The sequence below is a fragment of the Oenanthe melanoleuca genome, chromosome 2 (genome assembly GCF_029582105.1).
Source record: "Oenanthe melanoleuca isolate GR-GAL-2019-014 chromosome 2, OMel1.0, whole genome shotgun sequence".
NCBI lineage: Eukaryota > Metazoa > Chordata > Aves > Passeriformes > Muscicapidae > Oenanthe > Oenanthe melanoleuca.
The window spans coordinates 134,086,608-134,108,979 of record NC_079335.1 but is presented as its reverse complement, the minus strand read 5'-3'; the positions used below and the strand labels follow the sequence as shown (position 1 = coordinate 134,108,979).

General features: G+C 44.0%; 1 protein-coding gene and 1 long non-coding RNA gene across 19 annotated transcripts in view; both read right to left on the bottom strand.

The window, feature by feature from the left end:
• Nucleotides 1-11,976: 11,976 nt before the first annotated feature.
• LOC130249233 (uncharacterized) lies at nucleotides 11,977-14,744 on the bottom strand. Its single transcript, XR_008839759.1, has 3 exons — nucleotides 14,575-14,744; nucleotides 13,604-13,684; nucleotides 11,977-12,508 (listed from the first exon to the last, which is right to left on the bottom strand). It is a non-coding gene; the product is annotated as an uncharacterized LOC130249233 (long non-coding RNA).
• Nucleotides 14,745-16,254: 1,510 nt separating this feature from the next.
• SVIL (supervillin) overlaps nucleotides 16,255-22,372 on the bottom strand; it is a 133,029-nt gene continuing 126,911 nt past the window's right edge. For all 18 annotated transcript variants that reach the window (XM_056483816.1, XM_056483808.1, XM_056483812.1 and 15 more), the window contains 8 exons: nucleotides 22,109-22,214; nucleotides 21,117-21,324; nucleotides 20,204-20,337; nucleotides 19,389-19,544; nucleotides 19,067-19,210; nucleotides 18,257-18,378; nucleotides 17,335-17,490; nucleotides 16,255-17,210 (listed from right to left, as the gene is read on the bottom strand). In XM_056483816.1, coding sequence (XP_056339791.1) covers nucleotides 17,124-17,210; nucleotides 17,335-17,490; nucleotides 18,257-18,378; nucleotides 19,067-19,210; nucleotides 19,389-19,544; nucleotides 20,204-20,337; nucleotides 21,117-21,324; nucleotides 22,109-22,214 — 1,113 coding nt within the window. In that variant the 3' untranslated portion in view covers nucleotides 16,255-17,123. The remainder of the gene's footprint in view (nucleotides 17,211-17,334; nucleotides 17,491-18,256; nucleotides 18,379-19,066; nucleotides 19,211-19,388; nucleotides 19,545-20,203; nucleotides 20,338-21,116; nucleotides 21,325-22,108; nucleotides 22,215-22,372) is intronic.

The following is a 22,372-nucleotide window of genomic DNA, read 5'->3' as shown; positions in this document are numbered from 1 at the left end:
CCCTGAAAGTGTTCCAGGCCAGCTTGGATGATGCTCTGAGCAACCTGGTCTAGTGAGTGGCATCCTTGCCCATGGCAGAGGGTTTGGATCTAGATGATTTTTAAGATCCCTTAAAACCCAAACAATTCTATGATTCTGTATACCCATGATACTGTCACAACCTGTATGCAAGAGGTCTAAGAGCACCTTTGGAATAGCCACTCACAAGTGCTCTGCCTTGGACTGACCTGAGGAGTTAGCTCAAGGCAGCTGGCACATGTTAAACTCGCATTTTAAAACACCCTGCCAAAGTTACCCCCCGCCTGGTAGACAAGCCCATGAGTGTTAAATGGCTCACTGCAGAGCAGAGAGAAAGTAGAAACAGACCCAAGCTGACCTCAAATTCCATCACCAAGCCTTCCTATCCTGTGCTACCAGCCTGCTGGTCTGCCCACTGCTCCACCAGGCACAGAGCACCTCACAGTCCTGTACAGCTCCTGTGCATCTTCTTTTCCTTGTATGGAGATCCTCTGCACAAGGGAACTTGTCTTGCTTGTACTTCTCTGGTCTTTTTCTCCTCCTCTCTATCTGACTTCTCAGAAAGAGAAGTGCTGGCCAAAGTTGAGCACACCATTCCAGGAGAGGAAATACCATTATACTGGCATCATGAGTGAGAGGGATCCTAGTGCTGTATTAAAATGAAGCATGAGCCTGGGTACATCTGGGGTCTGTTCTCAGTCATGCTCCAGTTTTCTCTGAAGTTTGGCCTACTTACTCAGAGGCTCTGTGCCACAGTCCCTCTCTCTCTCTGTGAAAATGGCTGTAATATTTTCCCCGCATCTTAAAATTATTGGGGCTGTGAAAGACTTGAATACTTAAGTGCAAACATAATTAAAAATGCAAGATAGGGTGGATTAATTATACCCCAAGCTTCTGGTAAGAGAAGCCAAATAACTTGTTCTGTGTTTTTATAAGGAAGAAATATGTGTTTGAGCCATGCAGTGTATCAGGCTGTGCTCCACAGTGCTGATGCATGGGGGTTGAAGCAGGGCTGGAGCTGGAAAGCCATGGTGGGGAGAACAGGGATGAGAGCCCTCCCAGATCTGTGCTGGTGCTGCTGCTGCTGTGATTTAGTTAGACATGAGGGTCTGATTTGACAATTTGCTGAATGCTGGAGCTGCTGAGAGAGCATGGTGCTGATTCCAGCCTGGCTTTATAACCAGCTCAGCACCAAACACCCTGCTCTGGTGTATGAGGGAGGTTTGTGGTTTTTTGTTATATAGCCATGCACAGCAATCATGCTCTCTCCATGCATGGATAACTCTGCATGACAGCAACATGCTTCCTTCTTGGGCTTGGGGGGGAAGGATGAACCCAGTTGCAGATTTCACATGTTGGGGTTAACCTCTGACTCACTGGCAGCCGATGCAGCTCCAGCCTTGTTTCTTGTTTTGAGTAAAGAGAACAAAAAAACCCAAAATAATCCTGTTTGATTTGTTTCTGTAATAGCAGCTGATCTGGATTGGATTTTATCCAAGTCCTCATGTTATTATACAGCCCAATCCTCATAAAGCTGTTTAAAAAAAGAAAAAAAAAAAAAAAAAAAAAGAGGCCCTTTAAAATATTGTAAAAACGCTGTGTAAAGACCTGCTTAAAATGTAAGAAATATTGTACTTCTTCCAAAGATTTTGATATTTGAGCAAAAATTCAAATCCTGTTACAAGATTTGTTACATTGTTGAGCAATTAAAAGTATCCTTAGTTAAATAACCAAAAATCCCCCAGTTTTGATAGTGAGCTGTCAAGCAAAAATAAAATGTGCCAGTGTATGAGCAGTGGAGCAGAGTTCCTGCAGGAGGGAAAAGCCCACAAGCAGACTGATGGGGGTGGTGTATCTCTCTCTCACAGAAACATGACAGTGTAGAAAAAAGAGACGATAGGGGAGCTCACTTGTGGTATGTGTAAGGATTGGCTAAGCAGCAAAGCCCTTATTTTCTCTGGATAATTTTTTCCTAAGTGAGCAAATGCCTGCTATAGAAATGTCAAATATTTTCCAAGCAAGGTTCCAGGTAAAGAGTGTTCACTTGCATATCTGAGAAATCACTTAAACTTCAAACTTCACAAACAGATGTCAGTGTTTTGAAGCTGCTTGACATTATTAAAGATGCAGGTGGCCTATTGTCACTACTGACTTAACTTTGGGCAGTGATGAGCATTGCCTGGAGATGCAGGATCTCATCACTCTTCCCAAAACTCTGGTCATGCTCAATGAGAAAAATCAGGCTAAGATGAGCTATAAATCTCAAAATACATATTTTTAGTAAAAACTATGAGTGAAGTCCAATTTAAAAAATTATAATAATATTGATGTTACTGGTGTGTATGTCATTTTTCATGTGTAACGGGAAACACAGCAGATCTTTCATGTCAACTTAGGCCAAACCCAGCAGACTGTGAAACTCTAGAGAAGAAGGGGAATTAAAAATTGCAGTTTTGTCTCCAGCCTCCTGTTTTCTTGCTGCTCTCAGATTTCCCCAGGTGTCTTCTCCTTTTCATCAGCTTCCAGCTGCCAGGACCTTGACATATAATGTGTTTTTAGAGTGCATTGCATCCAAATGGCCAGCACTCAATGACCAAAACATGCCTGATCAAGACTGCCTTGCAGGTCTTGTCTCTGTGCCTGGCCCAATCCTGCAATGTGTCCAGCACCCTCAGCTCCCCTCTTACTGGCTCTCTGCTGCAGTGGCTCTAAGAATCCCAGCACAGTTTGGGTTGGAAGGACTTTTGGAGATCAACCTCCTGCCATGGGCAGGGACATCTTTCCCTAGATCAGTTTGCTCAAAGCCTTATCCAACCTGACCTTGTACACTCCCAGGGACAGGGCACTTACAACTTCTCTGGACAACCTGTTCCACCCTTGTCACAAAAATTTTCATCCTGATGTCTAGCCTAAACCCTCTCTCTTACTGTTCAAAACTGTTGCCCCTTGTGCAGTCACTGCAGGTCCCTCTTCATGCTGGCAGCAGCTCTGTTTTTGGCTGCCAGTCCACAACACTGGGAAAGGGAGCATGGTGGAACATGATGTCCAAATGAGCATTAATGCCCTTCCCCTGGGCCACTGGAACATGTACCCACAGGGCTGCACTATGGCTCCCCAGTCAGTGATGCTCTGACAGAGCCAGGGGAGAAGGTCTTTACAATTCCTACACCTTGCAGTGTTTACACTTAACTCCTGGTGTTTCTAAAACCAGACTTGGTGGGGTGATGGGTTTGTATGGATTGGTTTTTTTTTCCTTGTGGTTTTGCTTTATTTTAATTGTAGGTCCTTTATGTCCCAGGTACAAATGTTTGCAGGGCAGCAGCAGGAGCTGCAGTGGCACCATGCCTGTGTCTAGCTGGTATCAGGTGAGCAGATACCTGCTTGCCCTCGGCTTCCTGCAAAGGACACTGCTGCTTGCTCTGCAAGTGCAGGTGGCCCAAAACAGAGAGGTGAGTGGGTGTGTGCTGGGTCAGCTTCACACCAGGTGAGCTAAAGGGCTGGAACTTTTCTAACTAGGGAGGCACTTACCTTAGAATTTATTTTGTCAGGCTTTTGGGCCAATGGAATTGGAAGGGATTGTTACAGGAATAATGCCAAGAGAAGCTCTGGAAAGCACAGTCGGGTCCCATAGACTTAATGTGAATCTTCCCAAACTGTGTGAATTTGGCAAGTTGAATTTCCAAGTTCATCTGGCTGAGATGCTGATTAATCGGAGAGAGAAATCTCTTGGGTCCAGGTGGAGCAAGGTATCATGTTCTGGCAGCCTTTCAGTGTCCCAGAAACCTGCAAAGATGTATTCTGAAGTTGTGTCCCTACCCTATGGGCAGAGTTCAGCATCTGCAATAAACTTGTATAGCCTAAACCATGCCCAGAACAAGACAGTGCTTTTCAAAAGAAGCTGGCAAGTTCTGACCATAGCCTTCAGCAGTTGCAGTTCAGCCAGCTGATTTAATAAAGGACTTCAATGTATGTTCTGCTTCCAAAAAAACCCAGATTTTCCTTTACTGTCCAAAAAACAAGTTAACTCGGGGGAAAAAGTTTGAAAATATGATTGTTTCTGTGTTAGGCTGCTTTCCTGCTCAGCTAGCACTGCCTTGAAATACACATGTGAGTATTTAACATGCTAATTAAATGTCTTGTGTCACACATGCACTGCCCTCTTTTAGCACTTATTTGAGAGCTCTCTAAGGACACCGTGTCTGTGCCTGTACTGAGCAGCACCACTGCCCACACCAGCCCCAACCTCAGATATGTCTGTGCAGCAGAAAATGAGAAATGAACTAGAAACATAACCACTTAGTTTTTCTTCTGGGAAAACATAGCTCCTCGCTAGTATCCTGGAAGAGTAGTTCATGTTTGGGATACACAGAAATGCTGAGCAGCTCTTTCACACATAATAAAATATTATAATGATTTATTACATGAGAAACCTTTTGATTGTATTTAATTAGCTACTATTATATTGGTTTATTAGAAGAGTCCTTATTAAAATAATTCCCAGAATAAAACAAGAAACATTATTAAACATATTTAGGGCTATAAAAGTCTCATCTATGGGCAAGGCATGCATTGTTCCAAATGTGAAATGTAAGGAAAGTGACAGACCACAATAGTACAGTTTTCCAACTGTCATTTAGCTCATACCAAATCTCATTTTCAGCATGTGCATTATTTCTGTGAGCAGTCTTACATATAAGACCTTTAATAAGGTTTGGAAGCAACTAGGTAAAAGACAACTGAGTTTGTAGTAGCTGCTTAATTCTGCAGTCTGAAAATAAGGGAAGGAAGGGTTTTGTCCCAGAGAAGCTGAGTGACAGCTTTGTTGTGCTTGGCTTTAAGATCACCTCAAGCTTCTCTCAGAACGATTTATTTTCCACTTTACTGTGTATTTATTAAATAGTTTGTGTGATATAAAACCTGGAAACACAGCAGCAAAATCCATTTTCCTCATTTTTACTGATCATCAGCAACACAAAAGCTTTGGCATGCCTCATCAGCAGAGAAGAGGTGAGTGTCAGACACATTATCTTCACAAGTCACACAAGAAAACTTACTGAGATGTTGTGTGCTTGTGTTAGGCTGGACAGCCTGACAACTCTGCTTAATGACACTAGAGGAGTTTAACATAATTTAAAGCTACTTTGATCACTAATCTCATCATAAAGAAAGTTGTGGGCTTTTTCTACTTCCCCAACTCCCACCGATTTCATTGTCCATTGACGTCAATAGGAATGAGCATCCTGGGTGTGCAGTGGCAAGTCTGATATTTTAATGAGCCAAAACACAGGGTCTGGAAAGCACTGAATACCCTGGCCTCTATAGATTACACAGATTTAGAGAAATGAGAGAGGAAGAGAGAGACAGAGTGGGAAAAAAAGGCCCTTTTCTGCCTAACTTTCTACTGACTAGAATGGAGAGAGCAATTTGCAGGTGATAGGATTGCATCCAAGTCCTGATTTTTTTCCTTGAAAATGCCTGTACAAGAGAAAGGCTCCAAAGGGTCCAAATAAACATGAGGTGAAAAATTGTGCCTCACTTCTACTATGAAGAATTAGCTGTAGAACAGGAGTGACCCTTCCCTGGTTTGATTTTCACTGCAATCCCAGGAATTAATTACAGCTTGGTCACCAGTACCTGGCCAATAAACACTCCCAGTATGTTGTATGTTAATTTCCACGGAGAATGTGTGAGATGAAGGCACCTCAGCACTGCCAGCATGCTGCAAGTGAAATAGGTGATAGTTGAATGCAGTTAACTATCCCTTTTTATGTCCTCTGGGCCATCCTCCACAAAACCCACACAAAGCAGGATGTCACACCTCCTTCGTTGTACAAGCAAGGAAAATTCCAGACCATGATGAGCAATGTTCTTCACCACTGTGGAAAAAGAGTCTTGTTAGTTATTTTTGTACTCAGCTTGGTTCTGATAGGGATTTTAAGTAACGTGATGAATTTAATATTTTCTTATATTATATTATTCAGAATATAATAATAAAATATTATTCTTGAATATTTTATTCTCTAGAGAATATGTCTCACAGCAAAAGACCTGAGGGTAAAGGCTACCTTATCCACTTCTCTTTTGCTGAACTGTCCCAACAGGACATGGCTTTGTTTTCTTTTCCTACCTGGAGCAGTTTTGTGTACCCCAATCAGACTTCTACTCCCCCTTTGGGAAAGCACCTTCTATTACTTTGTACCTCTGTCCTTGCATAAAACACTTTTTTCCTTGCCCATACATTTATCCCATTACATCGAATCTTATCCCACATGAGCCACACTTGGTGTTTATAGCCTTCACATATCTGCAGAGAGTTATCATATCCTCTCCTTTAGTCATTAGTTGGAAAAGTTGTTTCTGCTGAATTCTTTCAGACTTTTCTCATCCAGCTGTTCCCTCCCACCTTTCATCTGATGTGGTGCTCTCTGAAAGCCTTCAGCCTGTCTGTATGACCCCAGGCCTGGGGTTACATTAAGGATGGCAGCAGCCCTGCTGCAGCCCCAGCACACTCTGCACTATGATATCTCAGTGGGCAGCCCCAAATCACATGGACCTGTCCTGGCCCATAGTGCAGCAGTGCTAAATCGATGTTCCTGCTTTCCAGATTTTTTTTGTCCTACTGAGCAGTAGTGTTTCAGACTATTTCCCCAAATATATCAACTTTGGTCTTCTCAGGCATAGTCTAATTTGATTATTTCCTGCACATATTTCCAATTTCTCCAGCTTTTCCCATATTATTGCTACATCCTCCTTCATTTGCTTTTGACTGGGCCAAATTACAACAAAAGCAGATATGAGCCAGGATGTGTATCCAGGCTCTCTGCCAGCTATTTTGCAAAGAAATCACCCAGGCCACAAGATCTCGCCTCTCACAAGTCATAGTGACAAACCGTGAGTTAGCAAATAGTTTTGCTTTTTCCAGCTCACCTGGTTACGTGGGCAGAATCAGCAGGAGTCACCAAATGACCCATGCAATCACAGGGGCTTGAAGGTTTCCATCTCCTACAGTGACTTGCAAGGTGCCCTTACGTCCTCAGGGGAGATAATCAGGTATTATTTCCAAGCAATTATTTGAGGTTAGACACAAAAATGGATGTGTCCTGATTTTCAGATGCCAAGTGCTTCTAGTTTCAATCAGAGGTTTTGGCCACTGTGCTACCTAAGGAATGAAGTTCTGGGCATGATTTGAGCAAGAGTGGAAAAGTTCACTACCTTTAAATTTCACCTTTGAAATTGCTTTTGTGTTGGTGAATGAATCTTAGCAATTTGGGAATTGTTTGCATGTGTGTGTGCATGGGTGTGTGTGTGTATTTTAGCTTTGGAAGCAGAGACAGCAGAGGAGCATTAGTATTCCGTGAGAGCCCAGGGCCTGAAGGAGCCATGACAAGGGCCACTGAAAGTCTCTGGCCTTACTTGGGAGTGGGGTGGCCTGTGCTTTAGCCAGGAAGCTGTTGCATATTTTCCCTCTTCAGAAACAGCCTGGATCATCTCACACCTACATAAGCAGCTTTCCAGGAGGTGACCTGCTTTCCTCAATCTAACCATTTAATCAAACCGGGCTTTATTTCTGTTTTAGTCCTTTATGCTAAGTTACTCCTGATTCATGAACACTTTCAGCAGCTGTTCATAGCCTTTTATCATTGCACTGCTCAAATTCCTTGGGGCTTTTTCCCACTTAATGACTGAGGCATTGTGTCTGCTGGGCTAAAGTGAGTGTTCCAAAATTCACCACCCAGCTTTTAGAAAACGGGCTCTTTAGCAGGAAACTGCTTACATTTCACTAGATCACACATGATGCTGCCAACTAATACTTAGTAAGTCAGACTCAATCCATGCAGCATTCCTGGTACCCAGTTGCCTGATGCTGGGCAGGCAGGGTCAGGTCCCCGGAGTGGCTGATGGGATGTGGCCCACAGACCCTTAATATCCAGCACTGAAGTGCCTTGTAAGTGACACAGGAGTCACCTGCCCAACTTCCCCTGCATGAGCCTGGTTCCCTCCACTCTCCTCCTGCAGTCTAACATCATAGTGAGAAAGATGACCTAGAAGTAATAATTCTGTAGCCTGTCAGTTCAGACACCCCCAAATCTCTCCTTAGCTGCAATAATGATATTAATGGGAAAAGGCAAGATAGTGCTGCCTCCACAGCCTAATCACAGCCATGTCTGATGTTACTTGTGCAGAGGTCATTAGTGGAGACCCCTGTGCCTTGGGGTCCCTCAGGGAGGGTAGGAGGACATCCTGCACAGCTCTAGGCAGGAATCTGAGGAGTCCTCCTGCAATGGCAAGGGCTCAGGGCAGACATCCATTGCAGAGCCCTGGGTTACTGAGAAAACTTAAACACCTGTGGATTAAAATGGTGGGATTCCTCTCTAGTGGAGCCATGGGCTCCTTTACAGTTTATGCTGTAAGGGAAAAACCTTTTGGATAGAATTCACCTGATGATATGCCTGCTGCCTTTTGGATGAGGTGACTCCAATCCTGGAATCCAGCAGCTGAAACAGTCAGTTCTGCTGATCAAGTCAGCTCTGCTGATCTAAGCACAGGTGATTGATTTCCCAGACCTTCCCTTGGCCACTGTGTGGAGCCATGAGATGGATTCAGGTGCAAGATGCTCTGCAAGTCCAATGGCTGAAAATGGAGAAAAGGAAGCGAGGGCTGGCAAGACACTGCAGTGGGCACAGTGACAAAGCCATTTATAGCCTCTCCCATGCCCTCCCTTAACTTGCCCATTGCTGTCTATTGCAATGGAGGCAGGAGCAAAAGCTGAGGAACTACTGAGGCTTCAGCCTTAGTAAGTGTTACAAAAAGTAAGGAAGGGGGACTTTGAATAATGTAACTTTCTTGGCGCTCAAATTTTCTGTGCTAACCCAGCACCAGGAAAAACAGCCCAGAGGCATCCCAGTTGGTGGGCTGGGAACCAGTGCAGGTCCCTTGATGTCAGTGCAGTGCTGTGCCCAAGCTAACAAACCCAAGGCTTATTAGCTCAGGTGCAATGCCAGGCAAATGTGTCAGTACTGTCATCAGACTCCCTGCTATGCCTGTGTGACACCAGGCTGCACCTTGTGCTGTTACCAACGCTGCACACGGGCAGCTCTGGGCTGCTGCCTGGCTTGGGGTGTGCAGGGCTCATAACCAGTACCTTGCTTCAGGCCAAATGTGCTGGACCCACCTCCCTCCCCATGAAAAAGTCATAGAAGTGAGAGGGAGAAAAGTCCAAGCTTGTTTTGGTCACCCATTTGGTTCTATGCTTTGGAAGTGAGCAAGGAAACTGCCAACAACCATCTGTCACAAGTAGTTCACCCTCACTCCATCAGTTCCCATGCCTTGGAAAAATGTCCTTTCCTTTCTACTTGATGCTAGAGACTGCCTGACTCCTCCTAGATATCCAAATGTGTCTTACAGGTTGAAATTTTGTGGTCCCAAAATGCTTTAAAGAGACATGATGTATGCAGGTAACTTACACACATTGTCACTGTGCAGTGGGGCAAGAAGTCTGCTGTTGGTTAGTCCGTTTAGCCCATCCTAACAGTGTTCCCATTGTAAGGTAAAAAACACTTGAGCATTCAGCACATAAAGTGCTTAAAAATAATAGGGTTTTTTTTGGGACAGCAGTGGTGTGAGGGTGGGAGAGATGGTCTCTCTGCAAACTGCTGCCCTGTGATCTGACTGAATACTTCAGCAGCTGAATTAAAGCCCCCCTCCAACTCTTCTGCATCCAAGCACCCAAATAAGGGTGTATGTACTCAGCACAAGTATAGCTCTAAACCCAAGCACCAAACATGAGCAGGTGCTCCTCCCTCTCTTTTCATCATCTGAGCATAGCTGATGTCTCCTGCCAGTTTCAAAGGCAAGTGAATACAATGGTGATGGGGGCGAAGCAGCTGGGGGTGGCAGGAAGCATGGAGGGGGCCCTGCTTGGCAAGATGAGTGGTGCCTGCGGGGCTGGGGTGGTGGGCAGCCCTGCCAGCTCTCTTTGTGCAGCTCTGTGAGAAAAGGGGGGAAGGAAGAGGCAAAAACAAGTGAGCAAGTTCAAAGTGAAGCCACTAAGGCCAGCGAGTCATGGCTGATCTGTGCCAGCTGCAAGCTGCTGCTTCTCTAGTCAGCGTGCCAACTATTTGCTGGAGTAGGCAAGAACCACTAAAAGTGATTTGTGTTTGTGGTTGGTGGAGCTGGAGGAGGAGGAATGTGGATCTTCCTTACTACACAGCCATCACAAATTCCCTAGCACCTGGCATTTGGGATGTGCCTCTGTGCAGAGCTACGGCCTGGTTAGCCCAAACAACTGGGTCCTAAGGGAGAAGGAAAGAGCAGCTACGCTCGCCACAATTACTCCAGAGCAAGGAATGCCACAAAACCTGGGTGTGCCAGGAAGTCATTCCCAGAGGACCTCAGCACTGGCTTGCTTAGACAGATAATCAGAGCTGTGACCGAGGCCGGTCACACCAAGCTGGCCCGGGGCTGTGAGGCGGTGGCCGGGGCTGCTCACACCAAGCTGGCCCGGGGCCGTGTGGCGGTGGCCGGGGCCGGTCACACCAAGCCCGCCCGGGGCCGTGTGGCGGTGGCCGGGGCCGGTCACACCAAGCCCGCCCGGGGCCGTGTGGCGGTGGCCGGGGCCGGTCACACCAAGCCCGCCCGGGGCCGTGTGGCGGTGGCCGGGGCCGGTCACACCAAGCCCGCCCGGGGCCGTGTGGCGGTGGCCGGGGCCGGTCACACCAGGCCCGCCCGGGGCCGTGCGGCGTGGCCGGGTCGCCGGGCCCCGCCGCGCACCGTGAGGGCAGCGCGGGCCCGCGGGCGGCGGCGCGGCGCCCCCTGCCGGCTGTGGGGCCACATGGCGGCGGCTCCCGGCGGGAAGGCGGAGAGGGAGAAGCGGGAGCCGAGGCTGGGCTGAGACGGCCCGCGGGGCTGAACGCCGGCGCAGAAGTTGCTTCCAGGGCCCGTGGGGCGGCATGAGGCGAAAGGGCGGCCGGCAGCGCTCAGCCCGAGCGATCGGCTGCTCAGCCCTGCAACACGGACCCCCGCGCTGCGGCGAGAGGCGCTCGGTCCGCCCGAGGAGCGGGCCGCTGCGTGTTCCCGTGCCCCCCTGCTTGTAAAGGCTTGGCCAGGTGAGGGGCACCCAGTGAAGGGCCCGCGGAAAGACAGCAGCCTGCGTCCAGCTCAGGTTCGGGCAGAGGAGGGGTGAGCCTCTCACGGCAGTCAGGCACAGGCAGCCCGGAGTGAGCCGAGCTGGAAGTGGCACAGCCCTGCCCGCTCACCTGCGTTACCTGAGCAGCACTGCAGGCACCGTGTGCGCGCTGGGTGTGCTGCAGCCGCCGCTCTTCTGACTCAGGTGATGCAGCATGAACACAGGACAAGGACAAACTCCCATTAAATTCAAATGAGGCTGACAGCCTTCAGCCACTTCCTAATATAAAACGAAATGACTTTTAATCACTCTGTTCTGGCATTTTCCAATGGTTTTTCCTTGTCTCTTCCCTCCTAAGAAGGCTCAATCATTATCCCATCTACCAGGACAGTTTCCTCATTAGCAAACATCCTCTACCAGACTTTCCTGGGCTCTGGCTGCTTTCCCACACACGACTCAGTCCCTTTTTTGGAAAATGGTGCTTTAAACACTTTCTAACACTTCTGGAAGAGTTTGGCTAAAAAAGGAGAGGGCTTCGGAAACTTCCTCCCATGACAGAGTGGGGAGGCCACATGCACATGTGCTTCCAGGAGCTCCACTTCCACACTTGGTTGTGTTTGATAAGGACCATCTCATTCTAGAGACAAAACATGGAAACAAATCTCCTCCTACCAGGCTCTCACAGACCACTGCCTCTTCTGAAGCAGATGTGGTAAGATCATCAAAATACAAAATCACACATTCTTCTAGCACTTGTTCTTATGGTGTATGAACATCAACAAGTGAGGTGTGTTGGGACAGGTGGTGTCTTGTTTGTCCAACCAATGTGGGCTCTTCGTAAACCTCACCCTATGAAGTCTTTGCATATACTTTAAAGACAAACTGTAGATATTCTGCAGTGACATCTGTCCAAACTGGTACCAAGACCAGTGGTTCCAGAGGATTTCATCTTCACAGGTCATTCCTGAAGTGCTCCAGCTTGTCCCTCTATTGGTCACACTCAGGATTTTCAAAGTTCATTCCTGCTGCTGCCCTGTGTAATTTTGGTTGGACCTTCTATGCTTCATGTCACTTCCAGCCTTCTGTCCTGCATCTGTTACTGCAGAGACTGTCTTGGAAGTCTTTGCTCATCCAGCAGCCATGTCTTGGCAGAATGCATAGCTCTATCAAAACCAAAAAGCATTTCAACAATTAAGTCTGTTTTGCTGGAAGTTTTATTAGTAAAGTAAACCAGAGGCTTCTGGATGAGGTCAAAACCTCAGACTCTTTCTGGTAGTTTTCCTTTTGTGAAATGTTCAGCCTTCCTTATCATTTATTGCACTGGTGCTCTGCTTCTCGTTTGCAGCCAAATTTTGAAAATATTTTCTGAAATAGAGAATCATATTTCCCAGATCATTAATGAACCACTTGGAAAGAAGTGGAGTGGTAGTGGTGGTGTGGAGTGTAGGGGGAAATACACCCACTACAACTGCACAGCAAGGTACCAGCAATCATATTCCTCAAATATGAAAGTTAGAATTGTTTAAAAATACACCCACATATTTAAATTGTAAAACTTCAGTGAAATGAGGGTAGCAGTCAGAGTTGGAAAAAGAAAAAGCATTAGAACTAGCAGAGATTTTACTTGGAAATGACTTACATAAATGACTTGAGTTCAAAAACAGCTTTCAAAGTGAAATGATAAAATTTTGCCTGGGCCCCTGTAGATAAACCAAGCCAAATCAATTACTTTTCTGTCTATAAGTCATGACCACTTTATAAAGTCTAGAGTGAGCAAACAGAGGCACTAATAATAAAGTGTTACCACTTCAACAACATTATTATATACAGCATCCAGTTTTGGGAGTAGGAAGCAGGTGCCTTTCCTCACAGGCAGTTGCCATGACCAAGGGTAGTGATTGCATTGAGGTTATATATTTACTGGCTGCTTAAAGACAATTAATAGCCACATGTGCAAACAGTTAATACAGCACATTTCTAAATTAAAGGAATTACACAGTGTTCTGCTATGAAGCACAAGTGGCTCAGCAATTGCCACTGTAAAATGAATGTGCTGGTTAACACAGCCTGGAACACACAGGCTGCAGAGGGAGATAGGGGAGTGTAAAATTGAAGCTGAGCAGGTATCAGTGAAATAGCAAATGGGCTCAATACAGATTGTTTTCTCCTGACTTCCCTTGCTCTTTCAGCAGTGCATACACTCTAAGTCTTTTCTCTGGTTCAGCAACTTGGCAATTCCATGGGCAGGTCTCTGCAGAGGAGAGAGCAGAACTTTGGGGTGGTTTAGGTTACATTTGCAGTCGTGGTGCAGGCAGCCCCTCATAGCCCCTTCCAGCTTGGCTGGCTCTGCAGAGCCAGAGCTGTAGAAATGCACGACTGCAAGGGTTTGCCAGCACAGGGCCTGGGCTGTGTGTGCAACACGTGTAGCAGAGCCAAGGACCTCAGGTGCACAATCAGTACCTTTTACCATGAATCTCTACAGCTGGCTGTCTTCTGTTTGAATAGATAAAGGAAAGTTTTCTTTGCACACCCAGCTCCTTACTGCAATGAGAGAGCAGAAAATGAATGTTTATTTTACATATATATCATATCTTTTAGCAACAGAATGTAAGAAATTTGCCCAGAGTCTGGTCCTTGCTGTGAAAATATATTCTTAGTCCAAGAGGCTCCACTGAGCAGGAGTGATTTACAAAGCTTTATAGAAGTGGCACTCTCTTGCCAAGAGGGCAACTGTCAGTGGATCAGGACTGCATGTGAATGTGTTATGGGGCTGCCCTTATGACTGTGGCTGTAAAAACAGGATGGGGACATCTTTGCCTCTTGGGTTGTACATCTTTTGAAGAGCACAAGATTTGACATGAAAATGTGAAGATGCAGTCCCTGCTGCTGCTCGCATTGCCTGCTGCCTGGGCACTTGGACACACTGCACCAATTCCCCAAGGAATAAAGGACAGGGAGTACCCAAAGGCAAAGTACTAGCTGTAGAAAACATGACAGTGTGCAGAGTGTATGGTACTTCCTCTTTTTCACCATTTCTCTGAAATATGCTGCACTTTAGGAGGAACACAAACAGAGATGATGATTTACTTAGCTTCAGCTCTGCAGCATGTGGCATTATGGGCTGGTTGGGTTTGCTTCTTGCTGCTGGAAATGGCTTTCCAGCTGTTGGAATAGCCCCATATGACTGGCTCCCAGCCCACACTCCTCTCTGTGAGCACAGAGACACATGGAAGAGGACAGAAAGGGCTGCCAGGTGAATGGCTGGTGAAATCCTGCCACATAGCTGCCACCGAGTCTCATAAACTGGAAAATCCCACATGAAACATTCTTAATACAGAGCAGATCTTGGGGCTACTAAACAGTTTAAGATGACCTGTGAGTCACAAAACAAGTGGCTGCATCCATTTTCTGCTGGGATTGGTTGTACTTACCACTCAGTTATTTGGGTTGTGCCTTTGTCCATGGACAGGTTTTGCACTTTTTCACCTCCAAGATCAGAAGTCACTGCCCAGAAAAATACTGCTAGCAAGAAGCCAGTACAACACATTCAGAGCTTAATGTAAAGGAAAAAAAAATAAAATGTTTTATTATTATTATAGGACCAGGATCATTGAATTAAGATAGAGGAAAACTAATACAGCACCATCCCACAGTCATTAGATATGAAACAGTGTAAAATTTACAGGAACTCTGAGATCTGACAACAGTGAATTGTTTCAATGCTTGTGGCCCCCTTGCTGGCTCTTCTTGTCTTTCAGCTGAGACTCTAAAGGCTTTAGAGGTGGGTGAATGTTGCCCTTCAGCAGCACTTGAAGGACTGACAATGTTTTCAAGAAACAAAAGCAGATGATACTACCATGCCAGAGGGAAAAACAAGGTCAATCATGCTATGCAAATCAGCTCTCTGTTGGAGAGAAAAATCAAAACAGAGGAACCTGGTACCCTCATGGTACAGACTGAACATGAATAATCAAAACCTAATTCCTGCTTGATTTTATCACCAGAGAGGGTGAAAGAGGAAAATATATGGGTGCTTAGATGAATACAGCAGTGACTTGGAAACCTCTCAGTGCTTGAAAAATAAACTTGTCACTATAGAGCCCTGCATTTTCAAACTAACAATGTATCCTATGCAGAAGGCAGCTGAGGACCTCTGAGGAACTGGCATCTAAACAGTTTTTTCCTGGCATCTATGTAAGAAACATTTTGACTCTGAATACTATTCCTAACATTTTCTTGGATTATTTCATTTCAGTTCTTGACAGAAACCAGTACATGAAAGGAAATACTCCAGTGCTCAAAATGTACCTGTTATATCTCATGTCAGGTGAATCTTACTTGCATATTTCTAAGTGTTTAATTCATTTAATTAAAGGTTTGGTTACAACTTACCAACCCATCTGTCAAAACAAGATTCACTTTAACTATGGAGTAATACTTACTGCAGATCTTGCAGAAATCCACACCTCACACATTCAAAAATCCCACTTCAAGTCCCTTGGCCTAAGGAAAAAGACAAGAGCAGCAACAGGCAGCACTCCAAGCCAGGAGCAGCTCAAAATGGTTGCAGGGCAGAAAGAAAGCTATGCAGCCAGGAATGAAAATGTGAAACCCACTAGGATACCAGAGGAGAACCACACAGCTTATTATAGAAATGCCAAATGCCTGAAAAACATTTCAAACCATAAGCAAATATTTACTCAAAGATTCTATTCAATGTCCTAATTAACTGAGTAAAAACAATTTTGTCTTCAGTGCATATTGAAAGAATGGACACAATGCTTGTTTTCAATTAAAATTTTACTCCCAATTGCACAAAGGTTGAAAAGATATTTTCAAATTTTGAAAACCAGTATAATAATTTTGGTTTCATATATAAAACAGGGAAACCCAAAGAATACAGAGTTGTGTGACTGATATGTTCCAACATTCAGCATTAAAGTTTTGCCCAACTTTATCTCATACATCGATTATTTTCTACATTATCTGCTTCTCAATTATAACTCTGTACAATACCCACAGACATCTAGGGTTACAATATTTGAGAAAATACTATGTTTTGGAAGGTTCCAATGCTAGTACAGATTACAGTACAAATTAATGACAAGTCAGAGCATCGCTAAGAGTTTATTCAGAAGCCTTTACTTTCGGTTCTTTTATCACAAAAGACATGTTTAATGTTTACAACAAGTATTAGAAACTGAGATGTTTTTATTTCTACTATTATAAAAGTAACAGAGGAGACCATTCTAATCCATCTTCAAAATGCAGACCAATCTTTTTTTTTTTTTTGTATATAAACTGTACACAAAAAACAAGGCACTATACATTTTTGGATATAAAGTATAAAGGTTGATTCGCATAGTTTCTCAAGAAATCCATGCTATAAATACAAATGCTTTGTTCGGTTTAGCACCTGAAGCAGCACTGAGAACAATTCATGAACTATTGCAAAGAGAAACTTTTCAGAATGCAAAGGAGATACATATTGGTGGTACAGCTAATTTGGTACAAGCAACTGCCATCCAGCTACTTTTCTGTAGTTTTGACATGGAAGTCTTGAAAGTGAATATATATTGCATTGTTAAATACATACTTGTTCTATGTGTTTATATAAATATAAATTCTTTGTAATCCACAAACTAACAAAATAACACTTTACAAAGAGAACTTCTTTAAAAACAAAAATGGCAAGTATTGGATATAGCCAAAGGACACCTGCAGCAGTAGCTTGAGAAACTACTGTTTAAGTGCATAGGAGAACGGAGCTTAAACCCATTATCTTTAAGAGTCAAAATTGAATTCCATTTTCAAAGAGTTCTCTTGGCCTTTTATGATAATATTACACACCTCCAGATAGGTAGTCACTAATAACTTCAGATTATTTTTATTTGTTCTGTAAATGTAGGGTACAATTCTTCTAAAGGACATAGAAAGTGAGAGTGGACATCCCTTTAGTGCTCACTTCCATGAACACGACTTAGAAAAGTCCTTTTGCCTTCTTCAGGTTAACCTGCTTCCAAGATGGCAGTGCATTGTACTCCTCTCTTGTCATCTCTAATGCAACCTGCATTTAAAATGAGAGGATATACTATTAGCAAAAATAACTGATGAACAGCACAACCAGCAAATGACTCTTGCATGGTTAGGCATAGACAAAGAGAGTAAGAGTGCACCTACTCTCTCCTTACCTCAAAGTCCTCATCTGAAAGGTAAATTTCAAGCTTCAGTGGATCAACTCCCTCAGGCAGAGGCCTAGCTAAGAGATCTGCTAATGGGTACACTGTTTTACACAGCTTGGCCAGCACATCCTCTACAAGTATTATCTGATTAGAAACCTCAGCATCCTAGAAAGAGAAAAACAGAGAACAGGATCACAATGCTGAAACCCTCAACTGTGCCCATGGCCATCTGCAGATGGCATGGGCTATGCCTGAGCACAAAGCTCAGGTATGCACACAGGCCAACAGACCTGCCCTATAACCATTTCACGGCTAAAAACAGGTCTGCACTTAGCAGAACAACATCCTGCACTCCTAGAATCTCAGTTTAAGGCTGAAATCTGTGTTTAGTCACGAAGCCAACATTTTCTACTAAGGATGGCTGCAGAAGACTTACAAAACAGAAAATGTCATTTGTGTTGAGATGCCCCTTGATTGAAAGCTTTTAAAGCAGCCACATGTAATTTGGCTGTGACTCTGAATCCCTGCTGAGGAAGTAAGTGACAGAGCCCTTGGAGCCAGCTAATCCTTTGAGAGATGTTTTGCTTCCCTGCACTTCAAATCTGGGGAACAGAACTGCACATTGCACATTGCTGCATGACTGAAACAGCTATCCTGTTAAGCTCAGACTCTAGCATATCTCTTTCTAAGAGATGATTGAGGTAACACTTTCCTTCTGTTTTTATCAGAAAAAGAACATGAAAAATAAACCAGCAATGCCTCTGATATACACATTCCCAAACAGAATTTAGCTGTGGTGTTGGGTTTTTTTCCCCTTTGCAGACTCCTGAACTGTGCTTTCTAAGTTTATCCTCTGGATCTTGGACTGACAGTGGAAACAGCAAATGTTACTGACAACACAAGGCACAATAACAATAATGAAAAGATTTACCATTTCTGTGATCTCTGCGATGTCTTCCCTGTGCTCCCAACTTGGGAACATGTTAGTGAACGTCAGAGGCTCTAGGCCAGCATGAATTAGATAGGATTTCGGGGGCTTCTTTACATTTTTTCCTAGAAACAGTCAAAATACAAAAATAGAGGAAGAAATTACAAAAGGTACAATATTTTGCAATCTCACCCACTATCCAAAGTTACTTCTGAAGGGTATTTAATTTTTCCTGAAAAGCTGAAGTAGTTTAAGGCAGAAAAAAAAAAATTTCCAGGATTTATTTTTAAATAACACAGGACTTTTTAATATGTTTTTCAGTATTCTTACACCTGCCTTTTACTGTATCTGACTGCAAAGATTAAAACTTATATGCTGAAAACCCCCAATGGCTACTTCTAACCCAATGCCTTTCTTATCTTACAAAAACAGACTTAGAATAGAGTAAGCAGAGTGTGATGGTCTGAAATTTGCAAATTCAGGTAAACAAAACCACCTGGTATGCTTAGCAGAACTGTCCTGCCAACAACCAACTAAGTTTAAGCTTGGAGGCTTAAGTGAGAATGTTTAAATTGTTAACTTGTGATTCTGAGGTGTAACACAATAAATAAAGCCTTTCCACTGAGAGCAGAGTCAGTAGAGAATCTTGGCAATTTGGGAATGAGGCTTGCTAGGTTTGCTAAGAAAGAGTGCAGAATGTGTCTTCAAATAAACTGATGTTTATTGCTAACACTGGGGGAGCCCCTTTGAGCTCAGGATAGGAGGCAGGGGCAGGTGTGACGCTCAGAGCAGTGGGGCTCAGCAGTCTGTTACCTTTGCAGTACCGCAGCACCGTCTCCATGGCGCATTTCCTGTCTGTAGCCCACCTGATTCGAGCTGATCCAGTGATTTTGTTCTCCACAGGCCACCAGCCTTGCCACAGGTACACTTCATGGTGATTGTCAACAAGGAAGAGTGCTATACAGCAAGAAAATACCAAATCCATCATTAGCCACTTGCTAGTTTTTGTAAGCCCCTAAACAACCCCAGTTTCACATGCTTGTCAGCATCACTACAGGATCATGTCACATCTTACCAATCTCTTTTGATGCAGAATACAGTTATCTGTTTTATTTAAGTATTTTAAACTACATACCTGGCTGTGGGGCAGTGTAAAGATCCTCTTGCAAGAATGGCATGGAATTGATGACAGCAGGGTCTCTTGAAGGGTAAACATACTCAGTGGCTGAGAATTCTCCTGATGAACTACTGAGGCCGAACAGGCGGGGCGTGAAATTAAACTTTCCAGGATCTTTAAAGAACAAAAATTAAGAAGAGTCACAACAAAAAAATGTTAGACTTAATTGTAAAAACTAACAATACACTTTAAAAGTGACTTCAAATTTTCTGAGTTTTGAAAAATCAGGAAAGACAACCAGATGTCTTGAGGGACTAGCAACAGCTGTAAAGAAGTCGAGCTGAGTGGCTGGCTGCCATCAGTCTGAATCTGATCCTGGTTAGTTACTATCAGCCATTTCATAACCAGCTGTTTTGCAGCTTAAGTGAAGCAAGTCCATCTCAGAGTTAGCTGATAAATTTTCCACTTGGTAAATCAATTCCCCTGCTACCTTTGTTGGCAGTTTCAAAGCAAAGGCTGGATGGGAATGTGTGCAGAACTGCCTCTTAAATCCCTTCAGAAGAGAAGCAAAATATATTTGTAACAGTGTTAAGTACTGCTCTGTGCTGCCTGAATACAGAGGGGCAGCAGAAGCGGGGGAGAACAAAATGAAACACTTGGTTTTCCAGTACTTTCCTTCTACAACAGTATTACTTAACTCAGTAAGATTTTTGGAAGAATTTCTCTGAAAAACTCAACTACAAAAAGTTCTTCAAAAACTTTGCATTAAATCTGACAACACCATAGACTAGGAAAGTAAAAGATGAGAGCCAAATCCAGGAAGGCAGGTCTACCTTGCAACATGCAGTCATAGGCCTTTCGATCTCTCCTGCCCAGTGCATCCCAGAATCCCAAGGGCTCTGACCCTTCATCACATTCATGAATCGTCACCTTGCTGCTGCTGTGCAGCCCTGCCTCCAGTGGACACCTACAAAACACAAAGAAAGAGGGCACTCAGTGTTCCTGCCCCAAACACAGCTAGCACAAACCTGCTGGCCACTCGCAGTAGTGGACCCCAAAAGTCTTAATACCAACACAGGCACTTTGGAAAATTATCAAAAAACAATACAGGGAATTTCAACAGCTATTCTTGTAGCATTTGGATCCCATTCCCAGAGTGAAGGAGATGCTCACATGAGCTCTCAGTAGAGATTCTCACTGCCTTTTGTAACAGCTGCTGTCCTCCTTGCCTGCTTTCCAAAGTTAATTTCCTCTTCCTCATTCACAAGGCTGGATTCTAATCCTCCCATCAAATGCACTTTATTTTGCTATTCAGATATTTAGCATCTCACTCCAGAGAACAACTTTGTTTTAACTGTAATTACTGCAGTAGGAAGAATGTGGTCGCCCTACCCCTGGAAGTATTCAAGGCCATGTTGGATGGGGCTTTGAGCAACCTAGTCTAGTGGAAGGTATCTCTGCCATGGCAGGGGGATTGGAGTTAGGTGATCTTTAAGGTCCCTTCCAATTCAAACCATTCTATGAGTCTAATAAAGGCATTTAACCTCTAGTGAAAGCAATTACAAGATATGAGTTTTCTCCTCTCTACCAAACCAACCAACCTTCCCTCCTCCTGACTAAGCATGCACATGCTGCCTTTGTACTTAGAGGACAGCTTAATTTATTTCAATTTTTCTTTGAGTAAGACTACTTCAAGTAAATTGGTAGTCTATATAATCATCTCCAAAATATAGGTCAGACACTCACTGTTCTTTTATTTTATTGGCTGCTGTTCTTCCTACATCCTTGGTGTGAGACTGTGCTTTGCAGCCATGCCACAGGTAGATGAGAGCTTTGTTGATATTGAGGACAATCATGGATGTCCTGGAACGCAGGCTGCTGCAGTGACACGCTACTTCCAGTAAGTTTCCTTCATTGGGAACTTCTCCTCGCACGCAATAAAGCCTCCAATCACCTGGAGCAGACAGGGACAGTGCAGCACTGTTACAAAATCACATGGGACTGAAAATTCAAAACCTCTGCTCTGGAACAGCTGTTCCCACACTGGATGACTTTCACCTACTGCATGCCTAGGTTGTCACAGAACGAACTAGCTAAGCACCAGGTTTGGCTAACATTACTTCAGAAACCCTGTGCAGAAAGATGCCTTCTAAAACCTTGCTACAAGAGTACAAGTATTGAGAGCTGAAGAGCTTAACAGAGCAGAAGAGTCAAGTTCTGCTGTTTCATATGGTGAGGAAGGGAAACAAACATAGTATTCCTATTCAGCCCCTCTTCCCCTCTGCACCTTAGGAACATAAGTCAAGCGAAAACTGGAACATCTCCAAGCTACACTTCTATTGAAATTCTCCTACCTCAGCTACTGCATTCAAGGAATATTTTACAAAAAGCAATCCTTGGATAATAAAAGCTTAGGGCTTTCTCTGGAGCAGAAGAACTGCTCATAAAAACACTTTTCTTCCCCAGACTGTGTAGGGCACTTAGTTTAAGTAAAACCAAACTAAAAAAAACTAATATGTGCATCAATACAATCAAGTCAGCATGCTCTAGGGTGACAAAATCCACTCTGCTCAAAGAAGAAAAAGGCTACCTTAAAAGCACTGCAAAGCTGTCTCAAGAGTTTCATGGCATTCACTTTTCTTTTCTACAGAGCATGGAGGTTGAGATTGAATACAAAGCCCTCCACAACAGCTAGAAAAGGATTTTGGGGCAGAAACTCTTAACTAACAATAATTTACTTTGTGCATTTTCTTCTTCCTCTTCCCTTCGTCCAGCATGCACAATCATCCCTCCTTGGAAACACTGCAAGAAGCATGGTGGTTCTTTCCCTTGAAGCACTTGTACCTGGAAATTGAAAGCACCATTCTTCATTAGAAAAGTAAAGCAAGTATACAGACTCAGGAAAACTGGTCTCTGTGGATTATTAAAAATTATATAGTTATTGCCACCCACAAAGATAGGTTTCCTTCTACTTTACAACTGCTGAGTATTGTTTAAATTAC